General features: G+C 41.7%; 1 protein-coding gene across 2 annotated transcripts in view; it reads left to right on the top strand.

The window, feature by feature from the left end:
• The window catches only part of PTPRG (protein tyrosine phosphatase receptor type G), a 397,752-nt gene that overhangs the window by 277,192 nt on the left and 106,335 nt on the right, over positions 1 to 14,225 (top strand). For both annotated transcript variants that reach the window (XM_027467840.3, XM_027467841.3), the window contains one exon: positions 8,777 to 8,843. In XM_027467840.3, the coding sequence (XP_027323641.3) occupies positions 8,777 to 8,843 (67 nt within the window). The remainder of the gene's footprint in view (positions 1 to 8,776; positions 8,844 to 14,225) is intronic.

Genomic DNA, 14,225 nt, shown 5'->3' with positions numbered 1-14,225 from the left:
TGATGATCTGGCTGTAATGCTCCTGATGGTTTTTTTCATTATACCATTTCATTTCCCCCCTTACATAGGTCAAAATGGTTATTTTTGCCTAAAAACGCACATAAATTGGGAAGATTTTGGAAACTCTAAACCAGGCCTAACTCTGTTTTTTTTCTTTTAAACTCAGATGGTGAGAGCAGTTTATAACTGATGGCAGTTTTTATAAAATAGGCTCCATCCTGATAAAATGTTACCCCCTGGTGTGTCATTTTTCCAGCTGAACTGCTGGTAGGATTGAGAGATCTTGCACACTGCTGCTTAAATAAGTAGACTACATGCTCTATGAAGAAATCATATTATTTTCTCAAAGGAGAACAAGTAGGCTCAGTGCACCAAAATTGCTTTAAATAAACTTGCAGCTCCTCTTTCCCTTTTTTGCGCAGCTGCAGATGGTACAGTCTATCAATCAAGCTTTCTTGGCTTCAAGAATCTGCTGCTGAAGTTGTCTTGCCTCTGTGTTCAAATTACATTTTTGTCTTTTACAGAGCTTTGCATCTTAAACACCCTATTGCTGCTAATCAGATTGTGCTTTTGAGCTGCACATATCTTTTGTTTTTCCTTAGATATATGCTTATTAAGATCTTTCAGTAATTTGTTAATTGAATGTGCTGTTCACTTACAGTAAGCCAGCAGCGTTGTGCTTTCGAAGCTCATGAATAGTTTGGTGAAATTAATGCCTACGAGCCTACCTTATCAGTGGGGTGAGTCAAAGTTCGCAAATGAGGGGCTTACAAAAAGAAAGCAAAATGCATTGCTGGCTGTTTATTATTTATTTATTTATTTTTACCATTCTGGAGTTGCAAATCTGGTGGTAGTGAATGGAGGTGATGCTCGGGGAGGAAGCTGTGAAGTGTTTGGTGAGCTGATCAGTCAGCTGCCAGCACGTGTACAATACCTGGTCGATGTTTCCATCTGCTAACAAAGAAACTCAACGTGTGCAAACAGATCAGAGCGATACTTAGCTCTACCTTTCTGTTTCATGCTCTTGTTTTTTTTTTATTTTTATTTTTTATTGAGATAGTCTTACAGCTTTGGTGAAGTCCTTGGTAAAAATCCTCTTGAGTGTTGTTCTGAGGAAGCCTGCGCTGTCCTTTTGCACTTAGGACACTGATATTTCATCCGACCTTTGGTGTAGAAGTGACTATTTGTGCATCTTGCATTTTCAGGCTTCCCTACTGGGCACAGTGAAAATGTATATTGCTGATCCGTATCTGAGTTTGTCCCATCCTTGTCTGAGGATGTCTGCAACTAACTCAGGCTGAGATGCAGCTGGTACAAAGCGAGGGAGGATGCGAGCTAAGGTCGAGCTGTGGATTCCTCCATTGCGAGTGGCTGCTTTGCACTCAAACAGAGATAAGGGGCAGCCAGAAGACCTGACCCCAAAGTCAGTTCAGTAGCTTTTAAAACCATTTGGGACTTTTTTTTACTTTCTTTTTTTTTGAAAAAAAAATGCATTTTTCTCCTTGGTACGGCTAGTTAATATCTCACTGTAGACACCCTCCAAAGCTGTGATGAAATATGAAGTTAATACATCACTAGCAAGCTTTCAGTCAGGATGATATATTATTCAAAGTGGAATTAGCTAGAGGGATCAATGCACACCCATTATTCTATTTAAAATAATCATTGGAAGACTCATTAACTTTTTTCCCCCTCTTTTCAAACAACATAGTGAATGAAACATCTAAGAACATCTCTGCCAGCGTATGCACCTCTGTGTCTTCAGTATATGTTCATTCATAGAGGGATTATTAACACCTGAAAACCAAAACCCAGACTGAACCCAAAAGAATTTGCTTTCAAATCACTGAACCTGAAACCAGTTGCTGTAGGCAAAGGTGAGCTTAGATCTAATGCACATTTTTTAAAAAAAAATCAAAGGTCATGGTAGTATCTGTGTGAAATAGTGCATGCGCCAGCATAAGGTTCGGTGTCACATCTTGCCTGGGTACGGTACCTGTTATTCTCTCTGATTTCACACATGAGCAGCAGCTTGAAGTATTAAGGGAGCTGTTTCCATTTCTTGTTTTCCCTTACAAATATGTTCTGCAGGACACTCACTTTGGGCAGTTCATTCATTACACGGCAAATGCTTTCCATCTCCCAGCTCACCTCCGCGAGGCTGTAGGCTTTTGGCCAGCTTTGTCCTTTTGCGTAAACTCCCGTGGGAGATGTGCAATTATGAGCGTGTGGGGAGAAGGGGGGAAAATGGAAGAAATTATCATCTGTGGAGGAACAGGAATGTATCATTCCTGGATCATTTGGTGCTTGTGAAGGTGAAAAATACGCAGAGCACCAAATCTGGCTTATCATCGTGTTGGGAGCTCTGTAGGCATTTTTTGCCTTCATAGATAACTCAGCGTGCTGCAGCTTTGTCCACTATCCCTTTTCACCCATCAATTCTCCTGAAAAAAAAAAACACGTCAAATTAAATATATCCTACTGTATTTCAAACCAAAACACATGTAAACTTGCTCTATCTGTTCATCTACATTCCAGATCTGACTGATTTTTTTCCCTTTCTTTTGTTCAGAAGTGTTTAAGACATGAGATATTTATCCACAACCAGAGTTTACAATGTGGGCTTCAAAAGGGAGAGAAGAGAGACAATGGAATTTGTGCAGAGCTAAAGGGTACCCAAAGCCAGGATGTGTTTCCTTTCGTAGAGCCACCGACCCATGCAGGATTGGAGTGTGATTGCTCAGAAGGGTTAGGAGTAGCACCTACCCAAACTGTTACTTAGCTTTAAAATAAATTGGCCCCAAAGACGAGAATTTGAGGTTTCACTAGCAATTTGCCGGGTACCTTCCCTTGGAGAAAAGTATGTTTCTTTTGTCTGTATCTTGAATTCTTTGAAATCCTGTTGCTGTGAGGTTAAAATATATGTATTGTGTGGCAGAACGTTTGAATTAATGGGATTCTTCTCATTTCTGTTCTAAAATAGTGAATATCTTTGCCATAGAGCTTGAGGACTGGCATCTGTCCAACAGTACTGCTCTGATAAGAGAATAAATTGTTTAACCACGTTGATTGTCCTGAAACCCTACAGGACAATTTAATCTCTGCAACCTAGTTAATTTATAACAGTTTTCTTTTTTCTTGGTTGTTTGTACAGCGTGTTCAGAGACTTGAGTATTTGGCGGGCGAGCTGTAGATCTTAAGCGCGAGCTGAATGGGAGCTGAAGGCATGCAGTTAGGGGGAATATTACCCCTGACTTTCACCATTGAAATTGAAAGTAGAATTTGACACATTGGCTTCTCTCTGTGTCAGCCATTGTCACTGGCTTCAGCTGCCACGGTTAAGTATGTAGTCATTCATCCTTGGCAGACACCATCCTTTACAGCACAAGAGGATGGTCTCTGGATGTTAATGCCACGGCGCTCTGGGAGCAGCTGGCTATATCGAATTCAAGGCATGCAGATTGTCTTGGCCATTTTACTTAGCAGATGGGTAAGGCTTGATAGATTGAAGATTTAGTTTCCAAGTCAAGGGCCAAATGTTGCAGTGGGAGAGAAAAGTAAATTATATCACTATTCTGAGGGGAAAGGCTCAGGTAGTGTATCACAAAATTGTTGCCATTCATTTTCCCCTGACTTGCACAAAATGCATGTCATTTCACCTTTCAATATAGCTGGCTATGGCATTCTCCTTGGTTGTGAGATGCTTTGCAGTACTGTCTGTGAGCCATTTAATGAGCTTGAAAGCAGTTGCTGCAAATTTATGACAGTTTAATAAGTCTAAATGCCAGATTTTTTGTAGTTGGAAATGAGAGAGAGATTTGTATTTCATATCACTCTGACTGGAAGGGTTTTCTTCTGTTCTTTTTTCCCCACACCCTTTTCTTCATTACAGCAGATCTATTTAAACATATTTTTAAAAGAAAAGCATATTCCTTACTTTTGAGCTGTTCAAGCTATTAATATTCACCTACTTTTTGCAGGGTGACTGGTACCAGTGATGATTAGAGGGTTTTGTGGTGCATCCCCCAGCCTCTCTCATGTTGCTTGGAGGGAGGAGGATAACCTGGTTTTGGAGAGGCACCCAACGCAATGGAAATGGGGGGGGGGAGAGAGTGGAGCGAGTCTTGCCCTCTGGGCAGGGGTCTTTGAATTGCGTCTGGTGTAGTAGTGTGGTCTTCCAACTGCCTCAGTGCTTACCTCAAGTTCCTGTGTTTTTTATTTATTTATTAATTATTTTCAGTAAAAAATGAAACTTGAAAATTTTGCCTGAGACTCATTTTTTTTGTGCTTTGTAGAACTGTTTCCAGCAGAAAGACAGGTCATGGTTTACTTATACAAATTAACATATGGTTTAAATTATATAGCATGTGGTATAAATTTGAACACTTTACAATTCTGCTGATTTTTGTGAAATCAGAGACTTAAGAGGTTCTGGGTTTGTTCCATAAAATGATCAGACAAGCGGAGAGCTTCGGCTACTTAACAGATAGAGAAAGACAGAGAAGGGGGGCTGTCTTTTGTTGCTGCTTGTTTGTTTGCTTGTTTTTAACTCATTAGGACATGCTGAGCTTAGTACTGTGGTAACATAGAGGCTTTTTATAGGGTAATGTCCATAAAGTTTGTCTTCACCACTGTGGCTTGGTGCTGTACGTCACAGCCCAGCTGTGGGGCTCTCTGTCCTCGTCGTGCTCCTTGCACCTCCTCTGAAACTTCCCTCTCTGGAGCATCGTTGGCATTATCCTGAGGAAGAGCTTGGCTCCCTGGCGTCCCTCCTGCCCTGTTAACTCCGAGGGCAGGGCTGCAGGAACAGCGCTTGCAAGCAAAGGGACAACAGGTTGTGCTGCTGAAAGGTGTTAACGCTCTTGTCAATAGAGTTCATGACTGATCAACCTTGCTGTTAACTGCGGAATGAATCATTTTTCAGTCCCCGCATTAGATGCAGGAGCTGTAAGTAAATGCAACCTGTCTAGGGTAATGATTTCCACCATGACTTCACTTGAAGAACGTCCCTGTTTTATGACTGCAGAATGGGGTCGCTTGTGCATGACCTTTTCCTACATTGCAAATGCCTCTTTTATTCACGGCATTAATGGCAAGCTCTTCACTCTACCCAGAACAGCATGTGCACCAGGTATCGAAGTCACCCAGAGGGTATGATAAGTAAGTTTTTGCTTCCTCATGTCATCTTCATTCCATATTTACCCTATGGTGAGAGCTCTCAGCACAGGAAACTACTTAATGATATTCCTGTGTTTATTTTTCCCTTGCACTTAGCACAATAGCTACCTGTTTGTGCTGAAGAGGATTACAGACATGGTTCAATTATAAATGATGCAAGCAATCGTTATTTATCTTGTTTCCTGCAGACCTATAGAGTGTTAGTCAGTCTTGAGTGAGTGCATCATCTTCAGGAAACAACATTTGTCGTGGTGGTGCTGCGAGTATTTTAGGGCAATTTCAGGATGGTTTTCTGTTTGTCCCATTAATCCGTGCTGTGCAGAGCACTCATGACCAGCAGCACAACAGGTTTGTGTTTGTCTGTGAAATTCCTCTGCCTGAGAGATTTTCACTGGTGACATTTCTTCTGTGTTAGCCTCCAGAAGGAGGAGGGAGAATCTCACTGCTCCTGTCTCACAGGTAAAGAAAAGCTTTGGCAGGCCTGTGTTGGGTGAAGCCAAAGCATCATGACCAAGTCACAGGTGTATGGTCATTCTCCAGCTCTGCAGCTGAGAAATGTGAAATCATTAGAAATGTGGCGTGTAAAGTCAACCTGAAGAATTCATTTCTGTTGTCCTTTAGAATATATCCATAAGATAATAAAAAATACTCTTCTGTAAGTCAGATTATATAACAGGAAAAAAAAACAGTTTGTGGTAGGTTTTGGTATCCCCTGCCCTGGCCTTTCTTTGGAGCATCAGCTGTTTTCAGAGACAGGATTCTTGTATGGGTGAATCTCTGATCTCAACAAGCATGGTAGCTCTAGGGCAGTTAAACCAGAGACATACAGCACTGGGGATAGAACTTGACGTTCTGGGTTTCAGAAACCTGCTTTTTTATATGAACAGCGGCAGAAAAAAAGAGCTGGGGAGGGGAAAAAAAAAAAAAAACAAGTTTTTTTTTTTTTTTTTAAAGAACTTGAAGGAAAAAAGATGTAAGAAAAGTTTTGTTCTGAATTCTGAACCATTCCACAAAATGAGAAAACTTTTTGGCACTTTTCTACTGGTCTTGCCAAGATCCTGAAAAGGGTATAGCGAGATGTGGGAGAACAGCGTGCGAGTACAAGGAAAAAAGGGGGGAAGCATCTGGAAGGAAAGTAAGCCTATATCCCAAGCAGGTCTGAACTGACATCTCCATGAGTGGTACTTGTTTGCCTGAGATTTTTGAGAGAAACATGAGATCCCACTCCCGATACCCTCGGAGAAAACATGATTACAGATGCATGGAGCATATGCTTTCCCACCCCCAAAGAAGTAACATGACTCTTGGTTTCATGCTATTGGAGAACACAACATATTTGCAGAATATGTTATCAAAAAGATTGCTTAGATGGATCTATATAGGCATACCACCTCAGCAGATTAAAGGACGCTGCTGAGGCTGAGGTTAAGAATTGATCTACTTTGACAGAAAATCCCAAAAGGAAGAGTTTTAACCTTTAGGTTTCTTTCCATCTATTTGCTTTCTTTGGACTGATTGTAGCTGTCACCAGAGATAAAAACAAGGCAAACAAAATAGAATTCTGTACAACTTACAGTTAAATAGCAATAAATAAAACATTGTTTGAGTCCAGTGTAAGTTATTCTTACAGTCTTGTGCTAAATAACTAGTAGCTTTTTTAATGATTTTTCTTTAGTGGTGGCCATGGCTTGGAGAAACCTGAATAAATGGAAAAGATGCAGGAACGTGTCTTCCAACAGCTCTGCATTTTTAAAGTGTTTACTGTTGATTTGCCAGAAGCCAGACAGAACTTACAAAGTGGGTCATTGGGTTCAGTATACTGTGATTATTATTTATACAGAGTCCAAAATGTACAGAGCACCCCTTTGGGCACATAAAAGTTCATGCTTCAAAGAGCTTACAGCCTTCAGGCCTAATAATATTATTGCCAGTATCATCTAAGCTATATATATTTCAAAGCTGCTTCTGCTGCTTTCATAATTTTATTGCGAATCTTGCCCTACCTGATCGTTGCGAGTCTTGGAGTACTGCGATGAGAAAAGGATCTTCAATTTCCATTTAAAACTCCAAACCAAAACAAACCTTTTTTTTTTTTTTTTTTTTTTTTCTCTGGAGACAAGAGCATGTGAATGTGTCCTGAACATAGCAGCTTGGTTCAAAGGCCAAATAAGCAGGAAAAAAGGAAAGTTGCCTTTTTTTTTTTTCCCCTCAATGCAGTCGACTAGAAAGATAATGAGGTTTCTAAGGTTTATTGTTCGTAAAGGGGAAGAAGGATGGGAAGAGGTGTGAAACCTGGGCTAGTGGATGCCAGTTTTCTCCTCCACCAGGCAGGTAGAATTAGTGTTTTTATTTTATTTTTTACAGTAATGCAGTTTTGGATGTGCTGCAGTCGGTGATGCAGTTGCTCATCCTAAGAGTACGCTCCAAGCCAGCTCCGCACATCACACAACAGTGTGCTCCCTGCTGGGCAGTGGTTCTTCCCTCATGTTTTCTTCTTTTATCTCCACCGCTTCTTTGCTCAATGTTAAATTGTGAGCAGAAAGTGTTTAAACTGTTTTTCCTCACGACACGAGATCATGGGCAGGCAGAAGTACAGGAGCTCTTCTGCAGTCAATTTGTATTTGTACTGGGAGCAGTCAATCCAAAAATGGCCAACAGGATTCAGGTTTCTGATACTGACTGGTGGCAAAGAAAAGACAGAAGTACTACATGAATGAGGCACATACCAGTATTTATTTTCCCCAATGTAAATTGCCAAGTATTTTAGATAATGGGACGTGTTCACAGAAATTGCCTGTTTTCCTCCAATATCTCTAAAGATGCAAAACGTTAAAAATAACTAAAAAAATAAAAATAATAATAATTGGTTGTAAATTCTGTGGCTGTTATGCAAGTAGTTAATGGGTTTAATTTGAAGTTGTGGAGGTCAACAGGGTTTGTACTCCGCTGCTTTTCCTTCCTCTCCCTGGTGCTGGGTCTCTTCGTTGCAGAGGGCATGGATGTTAGCCAACCGTGGAAGAAATATTGTGGGAGTACCAGTTTTGGGGTCTGGCAGTACAGACAATTGCATTTTCAAAACTCAGAGGCTTCTTGATCTTCTCTTGTAGCTCTTTTTCTTCTCTCCTGTCCAAGCGGCACTAAATTAAATAAATGTAAAAAGATGAATAGCAAAAAGATGTCAGGGCCCAACTGCATTACGGCTGAAAGGAGTCCAGCTCTACTGGGTGCAGTGGCAGCACCAGATTTATTCCCGTATCAGTAAGGGATGGACTGTTCTGAGATAACTTCTGTTTATCACAGCAGTTTTCCTTTATGAAAGGAGAAGTAGCTGGAGAAAAAAAACAGTTTTTAGGTTTTGTTGAGTGATAGTATTGCTGGTGTTTTAATGAATTCAGAGAATGCTTTCTTTTAATTTAACCTTCCTTACTTATTTCATTACACCATGTATCTTTGGCATTTGGTGAAGAGCCATTGTAAATGTGAGAACTAAGCAGCTTGTTAGATAACATCTTTTTTTTTTCTCTTTAGAAGATTAAACTGAGACTGTTCTGTCTGATGCCAGAATAGATGTAACCAATCCTGTATCCTTTGCATGTAGGTCAGTCAGAGGGACAATCCAGCACTGGATTCCATTATCCATGGGTTGAAGGGCGTCGTACATCACGGTAAGTAGCTGCTTAAACTTTCTTCTTGCTGGGAAGGGGAGAAGGGCAGGAATGTTGTCCTTAGAGGATCAAGTCACCCCTGGAAGGATGCAGAGCCTGCACATTGCTCATTCACGATGTCTAAGGGCATTACAGCCATTATTTGATTGGTAAAGACCGTCGTCATTTGTTACCTGAAAATGGGTTGGGGTTAACAGTAAACAATTTATTTCTTTTCAGTCGACGCTCTAGAACGCGTAAGTTATCAATCAAAACCTACTACAATATATCATTCATATTAGTACTTCGAAGGCAGCGCTGATGCTTCACTCCTGCTATTTATCTTCTGTTTGCTCTAAAAATACTCCGCTCTGAAGTTTCTATTTGTTTATAAATTATTTGTCTTTCAAATTTAGGGAGCTGATAATGAAACAGAAAATTAACTATCTGTGAAAATTAATTAAACTTTGCAGCAGATGAACATCTTTCTAATGCTGACATAAATAGGATCATTCGACTGTTCTGATGCATATAAAGCTATTATCCTTGAACTTAAAGCAGGTACTGAAATAAATATTAATATATTTTATACTTTTAGAACCAGTTCTTACTGAGGAATTTTACTGAAGCCTTATCACGGGTAATGCATCATTAGCAATGACATCAAGATGCTCCGGTTCCAGAAGTACTCTTGTCAGGTTTTAATATAATGATTTGTAAAGTTTTAATAATCTCATTATAATTCAAAAGGCATCTGCTGGAATGGTGCTAGGTACTCTAATAAATCTCCGTCCCATCTATAGTGCTGCGATAAAACATCTTTGCACCTTTTCAGAGGATTGTCTTTAGACATTAGCTAGTGCTGTAGAGCTTAACAAACATTTTTTTCTCTTGACTGCAAACCTAAAACTAGTTGACAGTGTTAGATTAAAACAAATAGGATTTTGGATTAATTGCCCTACTTTCAGAGTCATTTAACATTGCAACTGGGAACACTAATAAATCCAATGGAAGTGAAAAATAGGGGTTAAATGATAACATACCATAAAGTCCTTCATTTAGAGAATTTTCCATAGGTTTTGCTGTTTATAAATTGCAGTGTTCTGCTGTGAGATAAAAACAACACACACAGCTGAAAAACTGTTGCTTTCCACAAAAATAGATGTTATTATCTAGCTCCCACTGGGTAGCAAAACAGGCTAGCAAAAATAAAGTGAGGACCAGTTGGGCTGCAAAGATTTTTCAGTGGCTGCGTAATTTGACACTGAACTCAAGCTGCCATTTAACTGGACCAAGATCTCTTTTTAGCTTTGTTTTCTACCTGCCTGCTATTTCAAGACACTACCCCCTGCAAGCTCTATGCTATTTTAGCCATCTCATCGTGTTTTTTTTCTGCTCCGTCTCTTGCTCCTCTCTGCTGCAGCTGTAATAGCCAGTAGCGGATAATCACACCAATGCCTCCTAAGAGTATTATTCCATTCCCAAAAATAATTGTTTGGGTAGGATGTGACACGGTCCTGAGGTTGTGATTTCTCTGACCACATAATGATTAGTCCGTCTTGGCGCTGCCTACCCACAGCAAAATCTGGGTGGATAAAAGGCGTTTATTTTTGTTTTGCTCACAATGCACAGAAGGGTACTAGTGTTTCAAGTAAAGGAATTCGCTTGATATATTTCAATAGCTAGTTTCCTTTTAAAAACATTAAGGAAGAAAAAGAGGAAAATCTTGCTTTCCTTCCTGTTTCAAAGGCCCTGATTAAAGGCCTTTTCTAAGGCTCTTTTGGTGGGTAACATAAGGGAATTTCCTCCTGCAAAGTAGTTGTTCAAAGAAATTGTTCTCTTTAACTTAAATATTGGTGGAACGCTTCAGTGAAGAATTCTTATATCCTATCTCTCTTCTAATGTTATTATGTAGAATAATAGTAAAGATGTGAGCTTTAATTCCAGACACCCTCATTTCTTTTCTTGATGTAATTTACTTACATCTTATGTGAGCACATTTTTATGAATTTATCTTAAAAGACTCGTCCTGCCTTCCATTTGGCTGCATTCAGCTGGGACCCTAAGGCAACAACGGACTTTTTGGCTGAAATACACTGGAGGACTCATGTGGTTTTTGGACAGTGTGGCTGGATCAAGCAAAGATCCAACAAAAGAAGCTGGAGAAAAGCAAAATGGAAACCTTAAGTTTCTTTGCATTTTATAATTCTTCCACACCCACGTTATTTTTAGGTGGTCATGACAATACAGAGGCACTGTAGAAATGAAGAATACATATGAATGCTGAAATAATTACCTTGCTTTTAAATGCTCACGTACCCTCTGACTGGAAAGAACATCAGCCCCTTGGCACTGCTTCTGCCATGCACTCATTTTAACGCCCCTATTTCTGTAAGATTTCATTCTTTTTCCATCTCTCTCTCCCTCTGACCAGCAAAGCATCCTTGCTGGTTTGGGCTGCATGGTCACTCCTTCCCAATCATTCAGTTTTCAAGAAGGAAATTGTACACACACAGTCATCATTTCTTCACTTGCCATACTTGAAGACTTGTCCCCATATGGGGACTCAGTTCTGCACCATGCATGGCAGAGCAGCCCCGCTGCCCTGTCCCTGTGATGGCAGCAGCTCAAACACCCCTCAGTTCCAAGTAAGGGTGTTACTGATGAGTGAGGATCTCACTTTTCATTTTTCTTGCGTAGCATTTCAGTTTTCTGGGGAATTCTTACATTTTTACAGTGCACTTCTTAAGGGTAGGCAAACAGTCCGAGTGTCAGAAGGCCCTTCTGCAGAAGTGAAAGCAATTTTTGCTTGAGATTTTGTCAGGGATTTGAATTACTTACTAATTTGATGGAACATAAATAATCGTGCCCTTCACAGTGTCAGCAGCTTAGTAACAATGACAGAGAAACGTACGCATAAAAATCAATACAGGCTTAGTTACTACTCAGAGTTCACTTTATTTCCTCATTTCCAGGCGTAATTTTCTAGAATCTTAATGTCCCATTAAGCTTAATTTTACATGAGCAACTGTTTAAAGTTTTGTAGCTGGAAGGGAAACCAGTGAGGTCCCAAACACCCTGACGAAGTTTGGATCGACGATCACGCCTTTGGGTTTGCCCCGCAGCTTCCTGCTGAACAGTACGTTCCTGTCACGCCGCTGCTCCCAAACTCCCGCGGCCGCCCGCACAGAGCATTGTAAAGGCACACGAACGACGAGGAGGCTCTTTGCAGAGCTGTCAGCTGCCTGTTGCTGATTTTAAAATTGCTTTCGGTTCTGTGCTCTGCCAAGGATTTGTCACACCTCCCGCCAGCGAGGTGCCTGCTATTCTCACTCCTGCTCTCCCCGCCGCGAAGCGCGCGGCGAGCACGCGTCTGCCGCGGAGCCGCTGGAGACTGACAGCTGGGAGCACGCCGTCCTCCCTCCGCAGAAGGGATGGAGCACAGGCGGGTGTGATGTGCTTTTTCTGACGCTGACTTGCCAGTGTCTTTCAGCTCTAACCACTGGGGGTCTTTTTTAGCTCCTCTTCGTACGCTGCTCTCCTCGCGGAAGCTGCCAGCACAGAGCCTCCAGCTGTGCTGGTGCTGGTGGGATGATGCACGTCCTTCGTTGAAGGTGCATGGTTGAGTAACAAACGACACAGGGCCTAGTCGTGGTGTTGCAAATCAGACTTTTCTGCCTCTGTTTTGCTGCTGGTGTGCTCACCTGGGTGCCCTGAGCCTCTTTCTGCTTCTCGCCCTCCCTTGCGATGCAGAGGAGCGTGGGGCAGGACAGAGCTGTGTTTGTGCAAGGGCTGAGCAGGCTCCCAGGGCTTCAGGGAGGGCAATCGTACCCCTGGGGGAACTGGAGAGACATGAAATGCCAGGTTATGTCTTACACAGTTGATTTGCATTAAAATGGCCACAAAAGCTTTTGTCTGTCTCATGCTTCAGCAAGATCTCAGAGGAGCACCTAACAGGGTGGAGCTATTACACAGAAACATTGCTTTTCTTCACCTCCACTGTCTTTGGCTCACCCCTTTTAGTACCATTTTGTGCGTAAGCCTCTTAGAGATGGTTTTTCCTTGTTCTTTCCAGCTGCCTGAAAGGCACTAAAAGGTGTTTCCTTCCCTGATTTCAGTCCTGAAGGCAGCGCCTGGTGCAGGAGGCTGTGCAGCAGTTATTTCTCCCAGCCCAGGCTGGGCACGGATGCTCTGCTCAGTCCCTTTTCACCTCGCAGGCAAGGAGTTATCAGAGGAGCAGGAGCCTGTGCTACCCCAGGCTTGTGGCAAACCTTTCACGGTGATGGAAACCGTGTTTTGTCACTTGTCCTGTTCTCTGTGACTGTCACAAGAACCTACACAGATCAGCAGAAAATTATTAGCGAAGCACAAATAAATTACCACGGCAGAAGAGCCTCTATTAATGTCACAGAGATGGGGCTCTTATTCCCTTCCTTGTCAAAAGCGAGCAGTGAAAATCAAGGTGCAGCCAGATCAAAAGCATAGGTACAAAGTGAATCGATGGCATCTGTTGCTTGTTTGCGAGCGTGGGGTGGGGTGCTGGGTAGAGGGATGCCTTTGTTTATTTAAAAGGGAGTTTGGGAACATTCTTATGTTTTTGTTGTGTTTTGTTTTTTTTTTTCCCTCTGCCTTTGAATCATCAAAGTGCCTTAACTTCAGCTCAGCATGGAGCAGAGTAAAATCTTGGGTCTCCCTCAAGGTGGGCAAGAGGTGTTGCGGCAGGTCAGTGGTGACCACCAAAGCTTCAGGGGCTACTGGGGAGACCAAAATACAGTGGAAACTGAATTGCTTTAACAACCAAAAAAGGAGCAAATAAATATGCTACGCATCTCTCCAGTTGTCCTAGGCAAAAGGCAGTGAATAACCTGTTAAAATAAATCAGCACGAAAAAGGAAGCAATCCAGACAGTGTTAGTTACCCTGTGGATCTATCACACCAGAAGGCATAATAACAAGAAAACACCATTAGCAGCATGACAGGTTTTTTCTTTTGTTTTTAACTTTAACCATAATGCCACCTGACAAGCTGTTTGCTTTCTGCACCAAATATCAGGGGTTGCAGAGAAGAAAGGCAGGGGAGAGGGGTGAGGGTGAGGCGTGCTGCCGTGGGACCTTGTCTTTTAAAGCAAAACTTTGAAGAGAGCAGAAACCCAATTTGGAACAAGGAAGCCCATCAAAGGAAGAGCAGCACGATGTGTTGAACTGAGAACGAAATGTGGAAGAGTGGTTTGTGTTTTTTTTTTCCTCTGGGATGATCTGGGTATATTCTTTTGTTTTCTGATCTGTTCTTGTGTTCACAGTCAGAGTAGCCGTGTGAAAGGGGCCAGGACACGGCTGCTGTGGAGCAAAGGCGAGGAGGAGGGAAGTGGGAAATGAAGATGAGAGCAGAGGTGATAAGTTCACA

Source organism: Anas platyrhynchos, chromosome 13 (assembly GCF_047663525.1).
Source record: "Anas platyrhynchos isolate ZD024472 breed Pekin duck chromosome 13, IASCAAS_PekinDuck_T2T, whole genome shotgun sequence".
Lineage (NCBI taxonomy): Eukaryota > Metazoa > Chordata > Aves > Anseriformes > Anatidae > Anas > Anas platyrhynchos.
The sequence above is the reverse complement of the archived record's forward strand: the minus strand, read 5'-3'. Positions and strand labels throughout refer to the sequence as shown.